Below are 13,997 nucleotides of genomic sequence, written 5' to 3'. Positions count from 1 at the left end.
TCACAGGTCTTCACAAGAAATGGGAAAATTAACAAAGCCAAAAATAATTACCAACTCCTCTGGATGCTAGTGAAACTTGGACTCCACTAGAATGAACGATTTCAACCTACGATATTTATTGCATGCAAAAAGTTAATAAGATGCAATAAATGTTTACCCCTCCTGTGGCAATCTGAAAACACGAGGCTTTGGATTTCCCTCCTGTGGAACAGGAGTTACTGAGCCCACCTCCACAAACCCAAAGCCTAAACCCAATAATCCTTCAACAGCCTCAGCATTCTTATCAAAACCAGCCGCAAGACCAATTGGACTTGAAAATTTCCGTCCCCATACTTCCAGCCCCAATATTGATGGGTCTGGCCTTTTCTCCTTCGGAACCAAACCACGGGCTGCTGCAGAGACTGCTAGCCGATGAGAAACTTCTGGGTCCAGAAAGGCAAAGAATGGGTTCACAAGTTTTGTAGCTGAAAATAGCCAACCACTGCAAAACGTAAATGTAAGACAAATCCATTAACATGAAAAATATGCTAAACATTAGCAGAATAAAGAATGCAATTGTATAGGCACAAATAAAACAAAGAGGGAATGGACCATAAGCATTTCAAAGCTTAGAATACTATCAACTTAATCAATGATTTACAATATATCCTTAACTGAATAAAACAGTGCTCAGGTTTGTTCCCAAATTTCCCCCCACACATGCGTGTATGCCCATTCCCTATACAAAAAGAGCGTCCCACTGGCTCCTAATATCAAAGTATTAACTGATCTCAATTCAGGAGTTAAAGAAAACCAGCATATAAGATTGTCTAATCCTGTTAACTACCACAACTGACTGGAGCAGCATTGTCTACCCCAACCCCTTATTTTCATTTGAAAAGTGAGCAGCATGGTTGTTGAGACTGATGTAGATCTTGACCCCAGATTTGGGCATCGCATATCGAAGGAGGAAGAAGAGAGGTTCAGGCCAGCAGTAAACCCATTCGATCCAGGCCAGATTTGGGTTCAGTTCAGTTGTCCATTGATCCAGCATTGTTTTTTTTTTTTTTAAGGAAGTCTTAAGTATAGTTTGTGTGGGAGTTTTCTTCAGTTTACAGATTAATTATTTTAGGAAAGTTGTTAGTTGTTAAGTCACAATGCTACTTGGTCTTTTAAGTCTCAGTTATAGTAGGAATCTTTAAGTTTTTTACTTTCCTATTTCAGTTATGACAAGTAGTTACTTTCCTATTTTAACAAGTATTTCCTAATTGTAATTTGCCAAGTTACAGCCTATATATATAGCTGATTAGTTGTAATCGGGATTATGATCGAATAAGTTTCTTGCCGTTACCAAAATACTTGCCTGAGATAGGTTGTCATCGGCTGTGAGAGCTGAGGGTGAGAGGCCCAGGGACTGAGATAGTCCACTATCCCACCCTCAACTCCCATTCGATTCACCTACCCATCCCCATCTTGTTTTCCCTTCTTCCATTATCATCATTCCTGAGAAGAGTGCTCGAAGATTAGTCCAACCAGAATCAATTCTCTGCAGATCAGGATTTTTTTGGCAAGTCTCAAGCCTTGGAACTCCCACACCTGAACTCATCTCCACCAACCCTTTTGGGCTTTTATTCCAGCCTCCAAGAGGACCACTTGATCCAAGCTTGGTAGCCATCTGAGTTCTCTAGCTGCTGTTCTTGGAGATCAACACAAGTTTCCTTATTTAAGACCTGAAATCAAGAAGTTTCAGATCTTCTAAATCAGCCAGAAGAATCTTTTGTTCTCCCCTACAGGACCTACAATCGACCAAAGTTTGAGCTCCATTAGAGCTTCCTACAGCCGCCAGCCGGAGGTTCCCTTTGTTCTGCCCTAATTTTAGGTTTTGTCATAAATCTGGTTTCAGACTTCTCTGTTCTTGGCAGCTTATTTGATTGGAGTTCTGGGATTATTCTTGGGGTTGGTGCTTAGTCAATACCCTTGCATTAAAGTGGTATCAGAGCTATGGCTGAAACCTCCAACCCAGCCTCTATGAAGCTGTCCTAGCCATTATACTACTTAATGACAGAATGGCTGCTATGGAAGCACAACAGACACAACAAACTCAACAAGCACAGCAGTCCGCTGTTAATACGACTGGTAATCGTGGCCTGAGACTTGCTCTTATGTCCAGCGAGACATGTGTTCACTAATAGACTATATGAAGGGGAAGAAGAATATGAAGTAAACCGTTGTCAGCCCGATGATAAACTCAAGGTGAAGCTAGACTTGAGGGAATACAATGAAAAGCATGATCAAATAGCTTCCATGATTGGCTCAATGCCTTGGATGACTACTTCCAGTGGTACCACCTATTAGAGGATCAAAAGATACAACTAGCTGCGACAAAACTCACTGGGGGAGCTAAGGATTGGTGGCGTACCGACGAGGATCAGGATAGATTGATACGACGACATATGGAACTGCAAACATGGGGGGATATGAAAGACATTCTCGAGGAGAAATTTCTTCCCATTTCCAATCGTCAACGTCTGCACGGCCAACTCAACACCATCTGGCAAGGTACCATAACAGTTGAAGTCTTGAAGAGTATACTAACAAATTCAAGCAACCGGTTCAGCGTACCAGTGTGGGTGAACATGAGGAGCAGCTCATATCCCAATTTATATCGGGCTTAAGGCATGACACTGGGGACAAGATTGGTGTGGTTGAAATATGAAGTGCTGACAAGGATTTGGATGCAAAAGATTTGATCAAGGCAACCCCATGACATTTCAACAACCAGTCCACTGAGATGAGGAAGCCTTTCACACCTACTAGACCTAGCAACAATCCTACCTGAGCTCCACAAGTTACATCGGATAAGGGCGAGGCTCCTATGGCCACTAAGGAGACACCGGGAACAAAGTCCTATCCCTGTGGTGGGGTGGAACATTTTGCCAAGTTCTATCCAAAACATGGCAAAGCTAATTCCATCATTACCACCATCGAATCCAACCCGGATATGCTAGTTTGTGATCCCCAACTTGATGATGATTGGGTTGTAAATGCTGCTATGGAGGGAGAGTAAGGTGAGTATGATGCTGAAATTGAAGATGAAGGTGAAGACCCTCAATATGCTATCAATGTGGTTTCTAAAATTCTGGTTGCAGAAGCCAAAAGAGAAGGTTGGAGATGCCATAACATCTTTCATGGCTGTAAATTAATGTTGTTCGGGCCTTTGAAAATTTCAGGATATGAGGAGAATGAATGGTGTGATGTGATCCCGATGGTGCTAACCAGTGTACTACTTGGAAGGCCTTGGATTTATGACAACAATGTCTTGGTGGGTGGCACCAAGAACCAATGTTTCTTAGACTTCAACAGAAAACCCCTCACACCAAACCCTCTCAACATACCCCAGATGAAGCCTAAGTCGAGTGCAGCCCAAATGAAGAGAAAACAGATTTTGAAGTCCCTAGAAAAGACAGTTAGAAATAAGAAGTATCAAGGTTGAAGATGAGGGAAGAAAGTGGAAGAGAGGAAGGAAGAAGAAGGAGAGAAGAAGAGAGAAGAGAAGACACGGTAGGAGGAAAAATCGTGAATGAGCATAGTGCTCATCTCACCCAAATTAGATTCAAATATGTTTAGGAAATTACATATTCCTCCCTTAGGGAGAAAAAGGAGAAATAAGAAAAATAAGAAATTACATGTAAGGACAACTTAACATAAAACATTCCTAATGTACCCCTAATACACATATTCTAACACTCCCCCTCAAGCTAGAGAATAAATGTCATGCATTCCCAGCTTGCATAAGAGGGTACTGAACTGGTGAGGAATGAGACCTTTGGTGAAGATATCCACCAATTGATCACCTGTCCTCACAAAGGGTGTGCAAATATTACCGGAATCAATCTTTTCCTTGATGAAATGCCGGTTTACTTCAATGTGCTTTGTTCTATCATGTTGCACTGGGTTGTGAGCAATGCTTATTGCTGCTTTGTTATCACAGTAAAGTCTCATAGGTCCTTCAGTGTCATACCCCAACTCGAGGACCAACTAATGCGGCCAAGTGAGCTCACAAACAGCATGAGTCATTGCTCTGTACTCAGCCTCTGCACTAGATCTAGCTACAATCGGTTGTTTCTTACTTCTCCATGTAACCAAGTTGCCACCCACAAATTTGCAATACCCAGATGTGGATCGCCTATCAGAAATGGAGCCAGCCCAATCAGCATCGGAATAGCCTTCAATCCTCAAGTGATTGTTCCTGGCATACAAAAGGCCTTTTCCTAAAGAGGACTTCAAGTATCTGAGGATACGATACACAGCATCCAAGTGCTCACTCTTGGGTGCATGCATAAACTGGCTCATAACTCCCACTGCATATGAAATGTCTGGGTGTGTCAGAGACAGATAAATCAGCTTCCCCACTAGCCTCGGGTATTTCCCTGCATCAACAAGGGAAGGGCCACAACCTTCTCCTAGCTTGTGATTTTACTCAATAGGAGAACTTGCTGGTTTACATCCCAGCATTCCTGTTTCCTTCAACAGATCTAGAACAAATTTTCTCTGGCATACATTTATTCCCTTCTGAGATATTGACACTTCAATACTCAAGAAATATTTCAAGTGTCCTAGATCCTTGATCTCAAAGTGTTTAGCCAGATAAGCTTTCAGCCTAGTCATCTCCTCATCATCATCTCCAGTCACCACAATATCATCAACATACACAATCAGAGTTGTGATGATGCCATTACCTCTCCGAGTAAATAATGTGTGATCTGCTTGACTCTAGGAGTATCCATTTTTTAGAATGGCCTGTCTGAACCTCTCAAACCAAGCCTTTGGTGACTGCTTTAGACCATAAAGTGCCTTCTTTAGGAGACACACCTTCCCCTCGGCTCCTAGAAACTTGAAGCCAGGAGGAGACTGCATATACACTTCCTCCTCTAAATCTCCATGGAGGAAGGCATTCTTCACATCTAACTGATATAAGGGCCAATCTCTGTTTGCTGCCACAGATAAAAGAACTCTTATAGAGTTATGTTTGGCCACAGGAGCAAAGGTCTCCTAATAATCAATTCCATACACTTGACTGTACCCTTTGGCCACCAATCTTGCCTTGAACCTCTCAATAGCACCATCTGATCGGTACTTGATTATATAGACCCATTTGCATCCAACTAGGATTCTCCCCTTGGGAAGGTCAACCAGTTTTCAGGTACAGTTCTTCTCAAGGGCCATCATTTCCTCTGACATGGCATGTTTCCACTTGGGGTCTGACATGGCCTCAGTAACAGTTTTGGGAATGAAAGCAGAAGAAAGAGCAATTGTAAAGGCAACATCTGTAGGAGAAAGAGCATCATAGGAAATAAATTGGGCTATGGGGTTAGTACAGTCTCTCTTACACTTACGAACAGCAATAGGGAGCTCCTCCAATTGAGGAGAGGAGATGCTACCTGACTGAGGAAGAAGAAACTCATGATGTGGATTCAAAGAGGACTCTTGGCAGGTCTTCTTTATCCTTCTTGTGTACACAATAACCGGTGCCTTCTCAGTACAAGGTTCATCCACAGTAGCAACATCATCTATCTCTTTAGGTTTACCAATATCAAAGGAAAAAAGGAGTAAGAGGCAATGGGGTAAGAAATGGAATGGCATCAGCAGCCTTTTCACCTTCATTTCCATTTTCCCCCTAAAGAGGATGTTGATGAGGTGCAAATTAAGGGACAAACTCAAGAAATGTGACATCTTTGGAAAGAAATCTCTTGCGAGATGATGGGTGATAACACTTGTACCCTTTAGTGGTGGAGGAATACCCAAGGAAGAGGCATTTTAAAGCCTTGGGATCGAGTTTGGTGCGGGAGGATTTGTTAACATGCACATAACAAATGCAACCAAACACCTTTCGGGGAAGAGTGAAAGTAGGAGACTGAAGAGATAGGAGTGCAATTGGGTTTTGAGACCCAAGAATCTTGGTAGGCATGCGATTAATAAGGAAAGTTGCAGCAAGAACAGTTTCAAACCAAAAAGTTTTAGGAATATGCATACCAAATAATAGACATCTACCAACTTCTAACAAATGGCGATTTTTCCTCTCAGCTACCCCATTCTATTGGGGTGTATCAATGCAAGCAAGCTACTGGATAATACCATTGTCAGTAAAAAAGTCTTGCAAACCACCATATATGTACTCCCCCCTTTATCAGACCAGACAATTATGATCCTGGTTTCAAACTGGGTATGGACCATTTGATAGAAGTTTTTGAAGGCATCATAAACATCACTCTTATGCTTCATAAGAATGGTCCAAGTACAACGAGAAAAATCATCCACAAAGGAAACAAAATAGCGGTGGCCAAACAAGGAGGTTGTAGGACAAGTTCTCCAAACATCAGTATGCACAATATGAAAAGGAACAACAGATCTATTACCATGATAGGGATAAGATGAATGACAATATTTAGTAAAAGTACATGGTTCACAATGAAATACATGAGTAGAAGAAAAAGATGTAAACAAATGAGGTAAGTGTTTCCCCATAACAACAAAGATGGATGTCCCAAATGTTGATGCCAAAGCAACACAGAGTCTATAGAGCTAACATCACTACTGCCACATGCATAAGACTATAGGGTAGGCAAAAAAGGTAACTGCGGCTCAAGACGGTATAGGCCTCCCTCCTCACGTCCACTGCCAATAATCCTCTTCATCCCCAAATCCTGAAATATGCAATGAGAAGGAAAAAAAGTGATACAACAATTCAGAGTTTTAGTTAAAGTGCTCACAGACAATAGGTTCAAGGTAAGATTAGGGACATGAAGAACAGAAGCAAGTGAAATGGAAGATGTAATGGGAATACTACCTTTACCAGAGATAGAGGAGAAAGTATCATCAGCTACTCAGACCTTATCCTTACCAGAGCAAATGGAGTAGGAGTCATAGTAATGGGATGTACCGGTCATGTGGTCAATGGCACCAGAGTCAATGACCCACGATGGAGTTATGGAAGGTGCAGTGGTGGTAACATGCATAGCAGAAGCTGAGGCATCCTGTGAGGTAAACGGGCTATCAAGCTGAGACATGAACCGGTGAAGCACTGCAATATCATCCTGGAGAAAAAGCTGGTATCTTCCTGTGAGGAGGTGTCTCTAGTATCAGTCTCTGTCATAGTAGCATGGGCTATAGCCCCACCTCTGTGGCCACCACGTGTGCCAGAAGATCCACGTGTACTAGGACGGCCATGAAGAACCTAACACCTATCTCGAGTATGTCCAGGTTTTCCACAATGATCACACTATCGTCTATCCCTGTCATCTCCACAAGAGGTCCCTTAACCTAGGCCGCCTCCACGCCATTCTCTGTGAGAAGTGGAGGAAAGAGCAGAGCGCTTAAGTGAACGTGTAGAATCCATGGCACCTCTCCTGGTTTCCTCACTCAGAAGGTAGCTACACACCTCATCAAGTGTAGGTAGGGGTGACCGGCCCAAAATCTGTATTCGAACTTGCTCATATTCTGAATTCAGCCCACCTAGGAGTATCAGAACGCGTTGTTTTTCAAGAGATCTATAGACCTTGGCTTCATCATCGGGATTGGTCAAATGAAGATCTGGGTAATGGCCATACTCCTCCCAGAGTCCGATAACAGTGTTATAGTAGTTAGAAATGGACTTAGTCCCCTGCTTCATGGGGAGTGCTTGCTGAAGAAGCTGGTAGACCTTCACAGAGTCACCTACCCTGTCATAGGTCCTAGAGACACTATCCCAAATATCCTTATCGGTTTCCTTTCGTATAAATCTCCTACCTATCTCAGGTTTCATGGAGAAAAGCAGCTAGGTCATCACAGTGGAGTTTGCAGTTTCCCATTTCTGGTACCCAGGGTCTGCAACAGCGACAGTGACAGCCTTGATAGCCCCAGTAATATATCCTAGCTTCCCTTTACTCCACAGGGATAGCTTCACAGAATGTGATCAATCCAAGTAGTTGGTACTATCCAACTTCACAAGAGAAATCTAGGTGTTAGGATTGTCAAATACAATCGAACTGGGGTTGGTACTACTCGACCCACCAGATATAGTTTCCAAAGGTTCCGTGAGATCAAACATAATGTAAAGATGCCCCTAAACAACACTTTAAGGGGAAATCCAAAGCAAAGGGGAACACCAGCCCCAAAAAAAAGTCTTCTTCTCGGAACTCAAAAACAAAAGGCAAGCTAGTAAACCATGGAGACTAGAGGCAAAGCCAATAAAAAACCACTTCAACTATGGAGCTTCATCAAACAACCACATACAAGCATCATAAGAGAGAGAACATCTAGAAAACACAACCAAAAAACACAATCTACTATCCATTTCAAACCATAAAACCGGAAAAAACAGAACCAAGCGATACCTGGCAGCAAATGGAGAATGGAGTAGTACTCCAACAGGACAAAAAAATCAGAAGCAAGGCCTGGGGAGTCAAATCTAGACCCCTGGGCGATTCCTTTAAGCTATCCCACTCACCTAACCAAGCAAGGATGGGAGAGAAAAAAGGAATCGAAACTGGCAGGGGCAATAATGGTTGAATGGGCTTCTCCTCTTTGTGTGAGCTCCAATCTGTATTTGTAGCCTTCAAATCTCCCTCCAAGCAAGGATTAAAGTATCGGTATCGGTCGCCGTATCGGTTGGCCAAAATTAAGATACGCATCGGAGGGTATCGTATCGTATCGTATAGGAGATACGCTAAAGATACGCACATAAATGGATAAGAAACACTTTTTTTTTACACTTTTACAAAAAAAAATAGTTAAAAAAAGTTATATATAACATGTATTATGCATAAACATTAAATTGAGAGTATCGCACTAAGAATCCAAGGTTTGTAGTTGTCCCATAAATGTAAAATCCTTGTTCCCAACCTTGATTTTCACTTTAGTTAGAGAGAAAAATGGCAGCAACTTTGGAACAAAAACACCTTAAAAAATTGTGTTTTTTTTTTAAATTACCCATTTTGGCCATTTTATGACCGTATCAATACGTATCGGTATGTATCGGTCGATACATACCAATACACACCGATAAGTACATTTCACTTCGATTTTGAATTTTTCACAGAGTATCGGTACATATCTGTGAGTATCGGTGTGTATCGGTGTGTATCGGTGCGTATCGATGTGTATCAGTGTGTATCGTAAGATACGTATCGATACAAAAGGGAAAATTTCATGTATTGTATTGGTCAGTATCGTATCAGTAAGGGCTGATACGGACCGATACTTTAAACTATGCCTCCAAGTGTCTTCAACTTGTGTTCACAACTCCATTAGTCTCTAATGAACCCCTCTTTCTTTTAGGGTTCCAAGAGAGACTTAAATAATGGAACCAGAAAAGATTAGTCGACTCTCAAACCTTTGTATGACTCTGATACCAAGTTAGAAATAAGAAGTATCAAGGTTGGAGATGAGGGAAGAAAGTGGAAGAGAGAAAGGTAGAAGAAGGAGAGAAGAAGAAAGAAGAGACGACACGGTAGGAGGAAAAATCGTGAATGAGCATAGTGCTCATCTCACCCAAATTAGATTCAAATATGTTTAGGAAATTACATATTCCTCCCTTAGGGAGATAAAGGAGAAATAAAAAAAATAAGAAATTACATATAAGGACAACTTAACATAAAACATTCTTAATGTACCCCTAGTACACATATTCTAAAAAAGACACCATCCAAGGAGACCATTCCAACAAAGAAACAGTCCAATAAAGCTAGTATGAGTAAAGGACAGCAGTCTGAGAAGAAGTCGCAAGCTCTACCTCATCGTGAATTTATGGCTACAAGTGAGGAGACCGAACTGATATTAGAACTTGTGACAAAGGAGGTTGAACCCACCAAAGAAGTGACACATCCTAAGTCTATTTAGGAGTGACATGCTGATTTTCAAATTTGGTGCCCGATGAGTTACCACTAATGAGAGACATTCAGTATGCTATTAATCTAGTGCCCGCATCAATCTTACCTAATAAGCCCACCTGCTGTCTCAGCCCTAGCGAGCATACCAAGCTCAAGAGACAAGTGGATGACCTTTTAGAAAAGGGATTTATTGTGGAGAGCATGAGTTCGTTACATCGCCAGCCTTGTTGACACCAAAAAAAGATGGATCACGGCTGATGTAGGTAAGTCACTTAATGGGCTTATTTTATTGCAAATAAGTCTTGGGTTGGATTATGTATTTGTTGGGCCTTTGATCATATGGGTTTTCTTTGTAATGGGCCACTTTAATAGGCCTAAAATATGGTTAGAAAGTAGGAAAATGGGATTCGAGTCATTAGCTTTGTAAGAGTCATGTTTTGAGTCTATCTCCTTTGTTATTTTAGATTTTAGTCAGTTTAGGTTTCCCTATTAGTGAATGACTAGTTAGTTACCTACTCCATATTGGAGTTCTAGTCTAGTCCTATTTAGAGTCCAACTCCTATTATGTAATGTCTAGTCTTACTTGGAGTCTAACTCCTAGTTAGGTTATGACTACTAGTCTACCCTCTTTATATAGAGGAGCTAATGTACTTTAATTGGGCAAATTTGAAGAATGATGAATTGAGTTAATGTTTGAGAGCCTTAGGACTGTGAGTGATTCTTTCCCTCCCCCTTCTTTATGCGATTTCTCTCCCTCCCTGGTTGGATTAGTGCAATATCTAATTGTGTGATCCCTTCCTCCCCCTACTATTCTAATTTTCCCTCTCTTCCCCTAGGCCCTCCCATCAATTTGGTATCAGAGCTGAAGGATTCCTTGCTCTACTGAAACACAACTCCCTTCACCTCCCACAGTAGCCCTTCCATCTCCCACACAACTCCATTTCTCTCCCTATTCCCTTTCCCATTCCCTAAACCCTCCCTTTTTCCCTCACTTCGATTCCAAAAAAAAAGAAAAAAAGAGAAGCAAAGTTGGCCGATGGATCTAGACTTTTATTGGATATCCGTCAACAAATGCAATTGATAATAGAGAAGCTCGATGAAGCTCAACGACATTGCATAGACTTCAAATCCCTAGCACACTCTACCTTCAATTATGTGATCTCAACTGTTGAACAACAGGTAGACGAACCAGAAGATGAACCACCAGTGGTATAGGATAAGATGACACCGTTGGAATTTGAAGATCAACTTGTGAAAATATTTAAATCGGTTGATCTTTTCAGTGAACCGATCGATTTTATTTTTCCAAGTCACTACGTCACCTATGAACCTCGCATCGTGGATTTCATAGCATTCGATCATGTTTTGATGGTGACTTCATATAGGCAAAGATGGATATTGATTGATTGGTGTTGATTCTCTCGTTCTACAAAACTCGTGGACGAGTTTTTTTCAACATCAGGGTAATTGATGTAGATAAGTCACTTAATGGGCTTATTTTATTGCAAATAAGCCTTGGGTTGGGATATGTATGTGTTGGGCCATTGATCCCATGGGTTTTCCTTGTAATGGGCCACTTTAATGGACCTAAAATATGGATAGAAAGTAAGAAAACGGGATTTAAGTCATTAGCATAGTTAGAGTCTTGTTTTAAGTCTTTCCCCTTTGTTATTTCATTTTTTAGTCAGTTTAGGTTTTCAGGTTTTCCTATTAATGAATGACTAGTTAGTTACCTACTCCATGTTGGAGTTCTATTCTAGTCCTATTTGGAGTCCAACTCCTATTATGTAATGTCTAGTCCTACTTGGAGTCTAACTCCTAGCTGGGTTATGCCTGCTAGTCTGCCCTCTTTATATAAAAGAGCTAATGTATTCTAATTGGACAGATTTGAAGAATGATGAATTAAGTTAATGTTTGAGAGCCTTAGAGTTGTGAGTGATTCTTCCCCTCCCTCTTCTTTATGCGATTTACCTCCCTCCCTGGTTGGATTTGTGCAATATCTAATTGTGTGATCCCTTCCTCCCCCTGCTGTTCTGATTTCCCCTCTCTTCCCTAAGGCCTTCCCATCAACGGCGACATGGCGTATGTGCATAGACAGCCATGCTATCAATAAAATCATGGTAAAATACATATTTTTCTTGGACATGTTGACGGGAGCTACTATCTTTTCGAAAATTGACTTGAGAAGTGGATATCACCAAATCTGGATCCACCCAGGCAACGAATGGAAGACAACATTTAAGACAAAGGATGGGTTGTATGAATGGAAGGATATGCCCTTTGGTCTTACAAATGCCCCTAGCACATTCATGCATGTGATAGACTCAGGTATTACGCCCCTTTATCAGCAAGTTCCTTCTTGTTTATTTTGATGACATCCTGATTTACAACCGTGCCCAAGAGAAATATATTGGACACTTGAGATGTGTAATAAGGGTGTTATGTGATGAGAAACTCTACATCAACTTGAAGAAGTGTTCCTTTATGCTGCCCAAGGTTATGTTCCTTGGATTTCTCATGTCATCTCAAGGAGTTGAAGCTGATTCAGAGAAAATAAAGAGCATGCTAGATTAGCCTATACCAAAGAGTCAAAGACTTTGATGGAAGTTCGAAGTTTCCATGGCCTAGGCTCGTTCTATAGAAGGTTCAATCGGAATTTCAGTGCTATTATGACACCTATCATAGAGTGCATGAAATGAGGAAAAACATCAATCCAATGGACCCCGGATACCACTAAAGCCTTCAAGGTGATCAAGCAAAAGATGATAGAGGCTCCGGTGCTTAGATACCAAATTTTGATCTTATGTTTGAAGTAGCTATTGATGCATCGCACATTGGGATTGGAGGAGTGCATATGCAAGCTGGTCACCTAATTGCCTGCTACTGCGAAAAGTTGAATGATGCTAAAAGGAGGTACTCCACCTATGATTTGGAACTCTATGCTGTTACCCAAATACTCAAGCATTGGAAGCACTACTTGATTGGCAAGGAGTTCATATTGAACTCAGATCATAAAGCACTAAAGTACTTACATTCCTAAAGGTCCATTAGCACTCGGCATGTAAGTGAATTGCATATCTACAAGAACTTGTGTTTGTCTCAAGTATAAGGCTGGAAAAGAAAACCAAGGGCTAATGCATTTAGTCAAAAGGTGGTTATGATGGATACCTTTACCACACAAAGCACAGGACTCGAACACATCAAGGATGAGTACATACAAGATGCTGATTTTGCCAAAAATTATGAAAATTTACAGCAAGGTGGTCCAGATGACAAGTATTCAATCATGATGGTTATTTATTTTTGCTAACACGTTGCATCCCAAATACTTCTCTGAGGCAGCGCTTGGTTTGTGAGCTACATGGTGGAGGAATGGGTGGACACTTTGGCAAAGATAAGACATAATCTATGGTGACAGATTTGTACTATTGCCCTCACTTACAAAGGGATTTTCAGCATGTTATCCAACGATGCCGCACTTGTCAGCTTGCACAAATATATACCACAAAATACCTTCACAATATCCTCCCTAAGAATAAAAAGCCACAAGCTGATGTAGATCAATCAATTATAATCTGTCCAGGTTTGTTTCCCCCAACGAACCAGTGTTTTGGGCCCACGACATGGGTATTTTTTAGTCCCAAAATTCTAGCGAGTTTTCTGCCAAATATCCATCAAGCAACAGTCTATTGGGCAGCAGATTAAGGGAGATATTTCAGCAGATTTCTAGGGGTCCAGCCAGAGATATGCATGGAGAATTCTTGCTGGAATGGGATTTCACGTAAGAAGATTCAAACAGATTTTTTTGGAGTCTATGTCAGCTCACATGTAGGAGAGAAATCAGGATTACAAATTAGGATTACTTCCTTGCGGTAAGACTAAAAAGAAGATTCTTATCAATTTGTGGGCCCCATAAGCCGGCTGTATGGGATCAAATTGAATACCAGTTGCATGGAGATTCTCTTCCCAAGGAATCGAGCTGTAAACATACAATTTAGGATTTTAGTTTTTGTCTTGCGTATGGACTTTATTAGTTAGTTTTAGTTTCTATTTCTATTTTCCTTGATGTATAAGGTATCCACAGCCATGTGTGGGCCTTCATAGATGACTTTTTATTCTCCTATCTTTCTTCTAGAGGTTACTACTTACTAC

At 41.2% G+C, this 13,997-nt stretch overlaps 1 protein-coding gene across 4 annotated transcripts in view; it reads right to left on the bottom strand.

The window, feature by feature from the left end:
* LOC122076971 (dihydroorotate dehydrogenase (quinone), mitochondrial-like) overlaps positions 1–13,997 on the bottom strand; it is a 53,344-nt gene that overhangs the window by 33,527 nt on the left and 5,820 nt on the right. For all 4 annotated transcript variants that reach the window (XR_006139666.1, XM_042642651.1, XM_042642650.1 and 1 more), the window contains exon 5: positions 158–481. Coding sequence is in view for 3 of the 4 variants with exons in the window: in XM_042642651.1 (XP_042498585.1) it covers positions 158–481 (324 nt within the window). In the remaining variant the exon portion in view is untranslated. The remainder of the gene's footprint in view (positions 1–157; positions 482–13,997) is intronic.

The sequence above is a fragment of the Macadamia integrifolia genome, chromosome 4 (genome assembly GCF_013358625.1).
Source record: "Macadamia integrifolia cultivar HAES 741 chromosome 4, SCU_Mint_v3, whole genome shotgun sequence".
Taxonomy (NCBI): Eukaryota; Viridiplantae; Streptophyta; class Magnoliopsida; order Proteales; family Proteaceae; genus Macadamia; species Macadamia integrifolia.
Note: the sequence above shows the minus strand (reverse complement) of the source record. Positions and strands in the feature narration are given on the sequence as shown.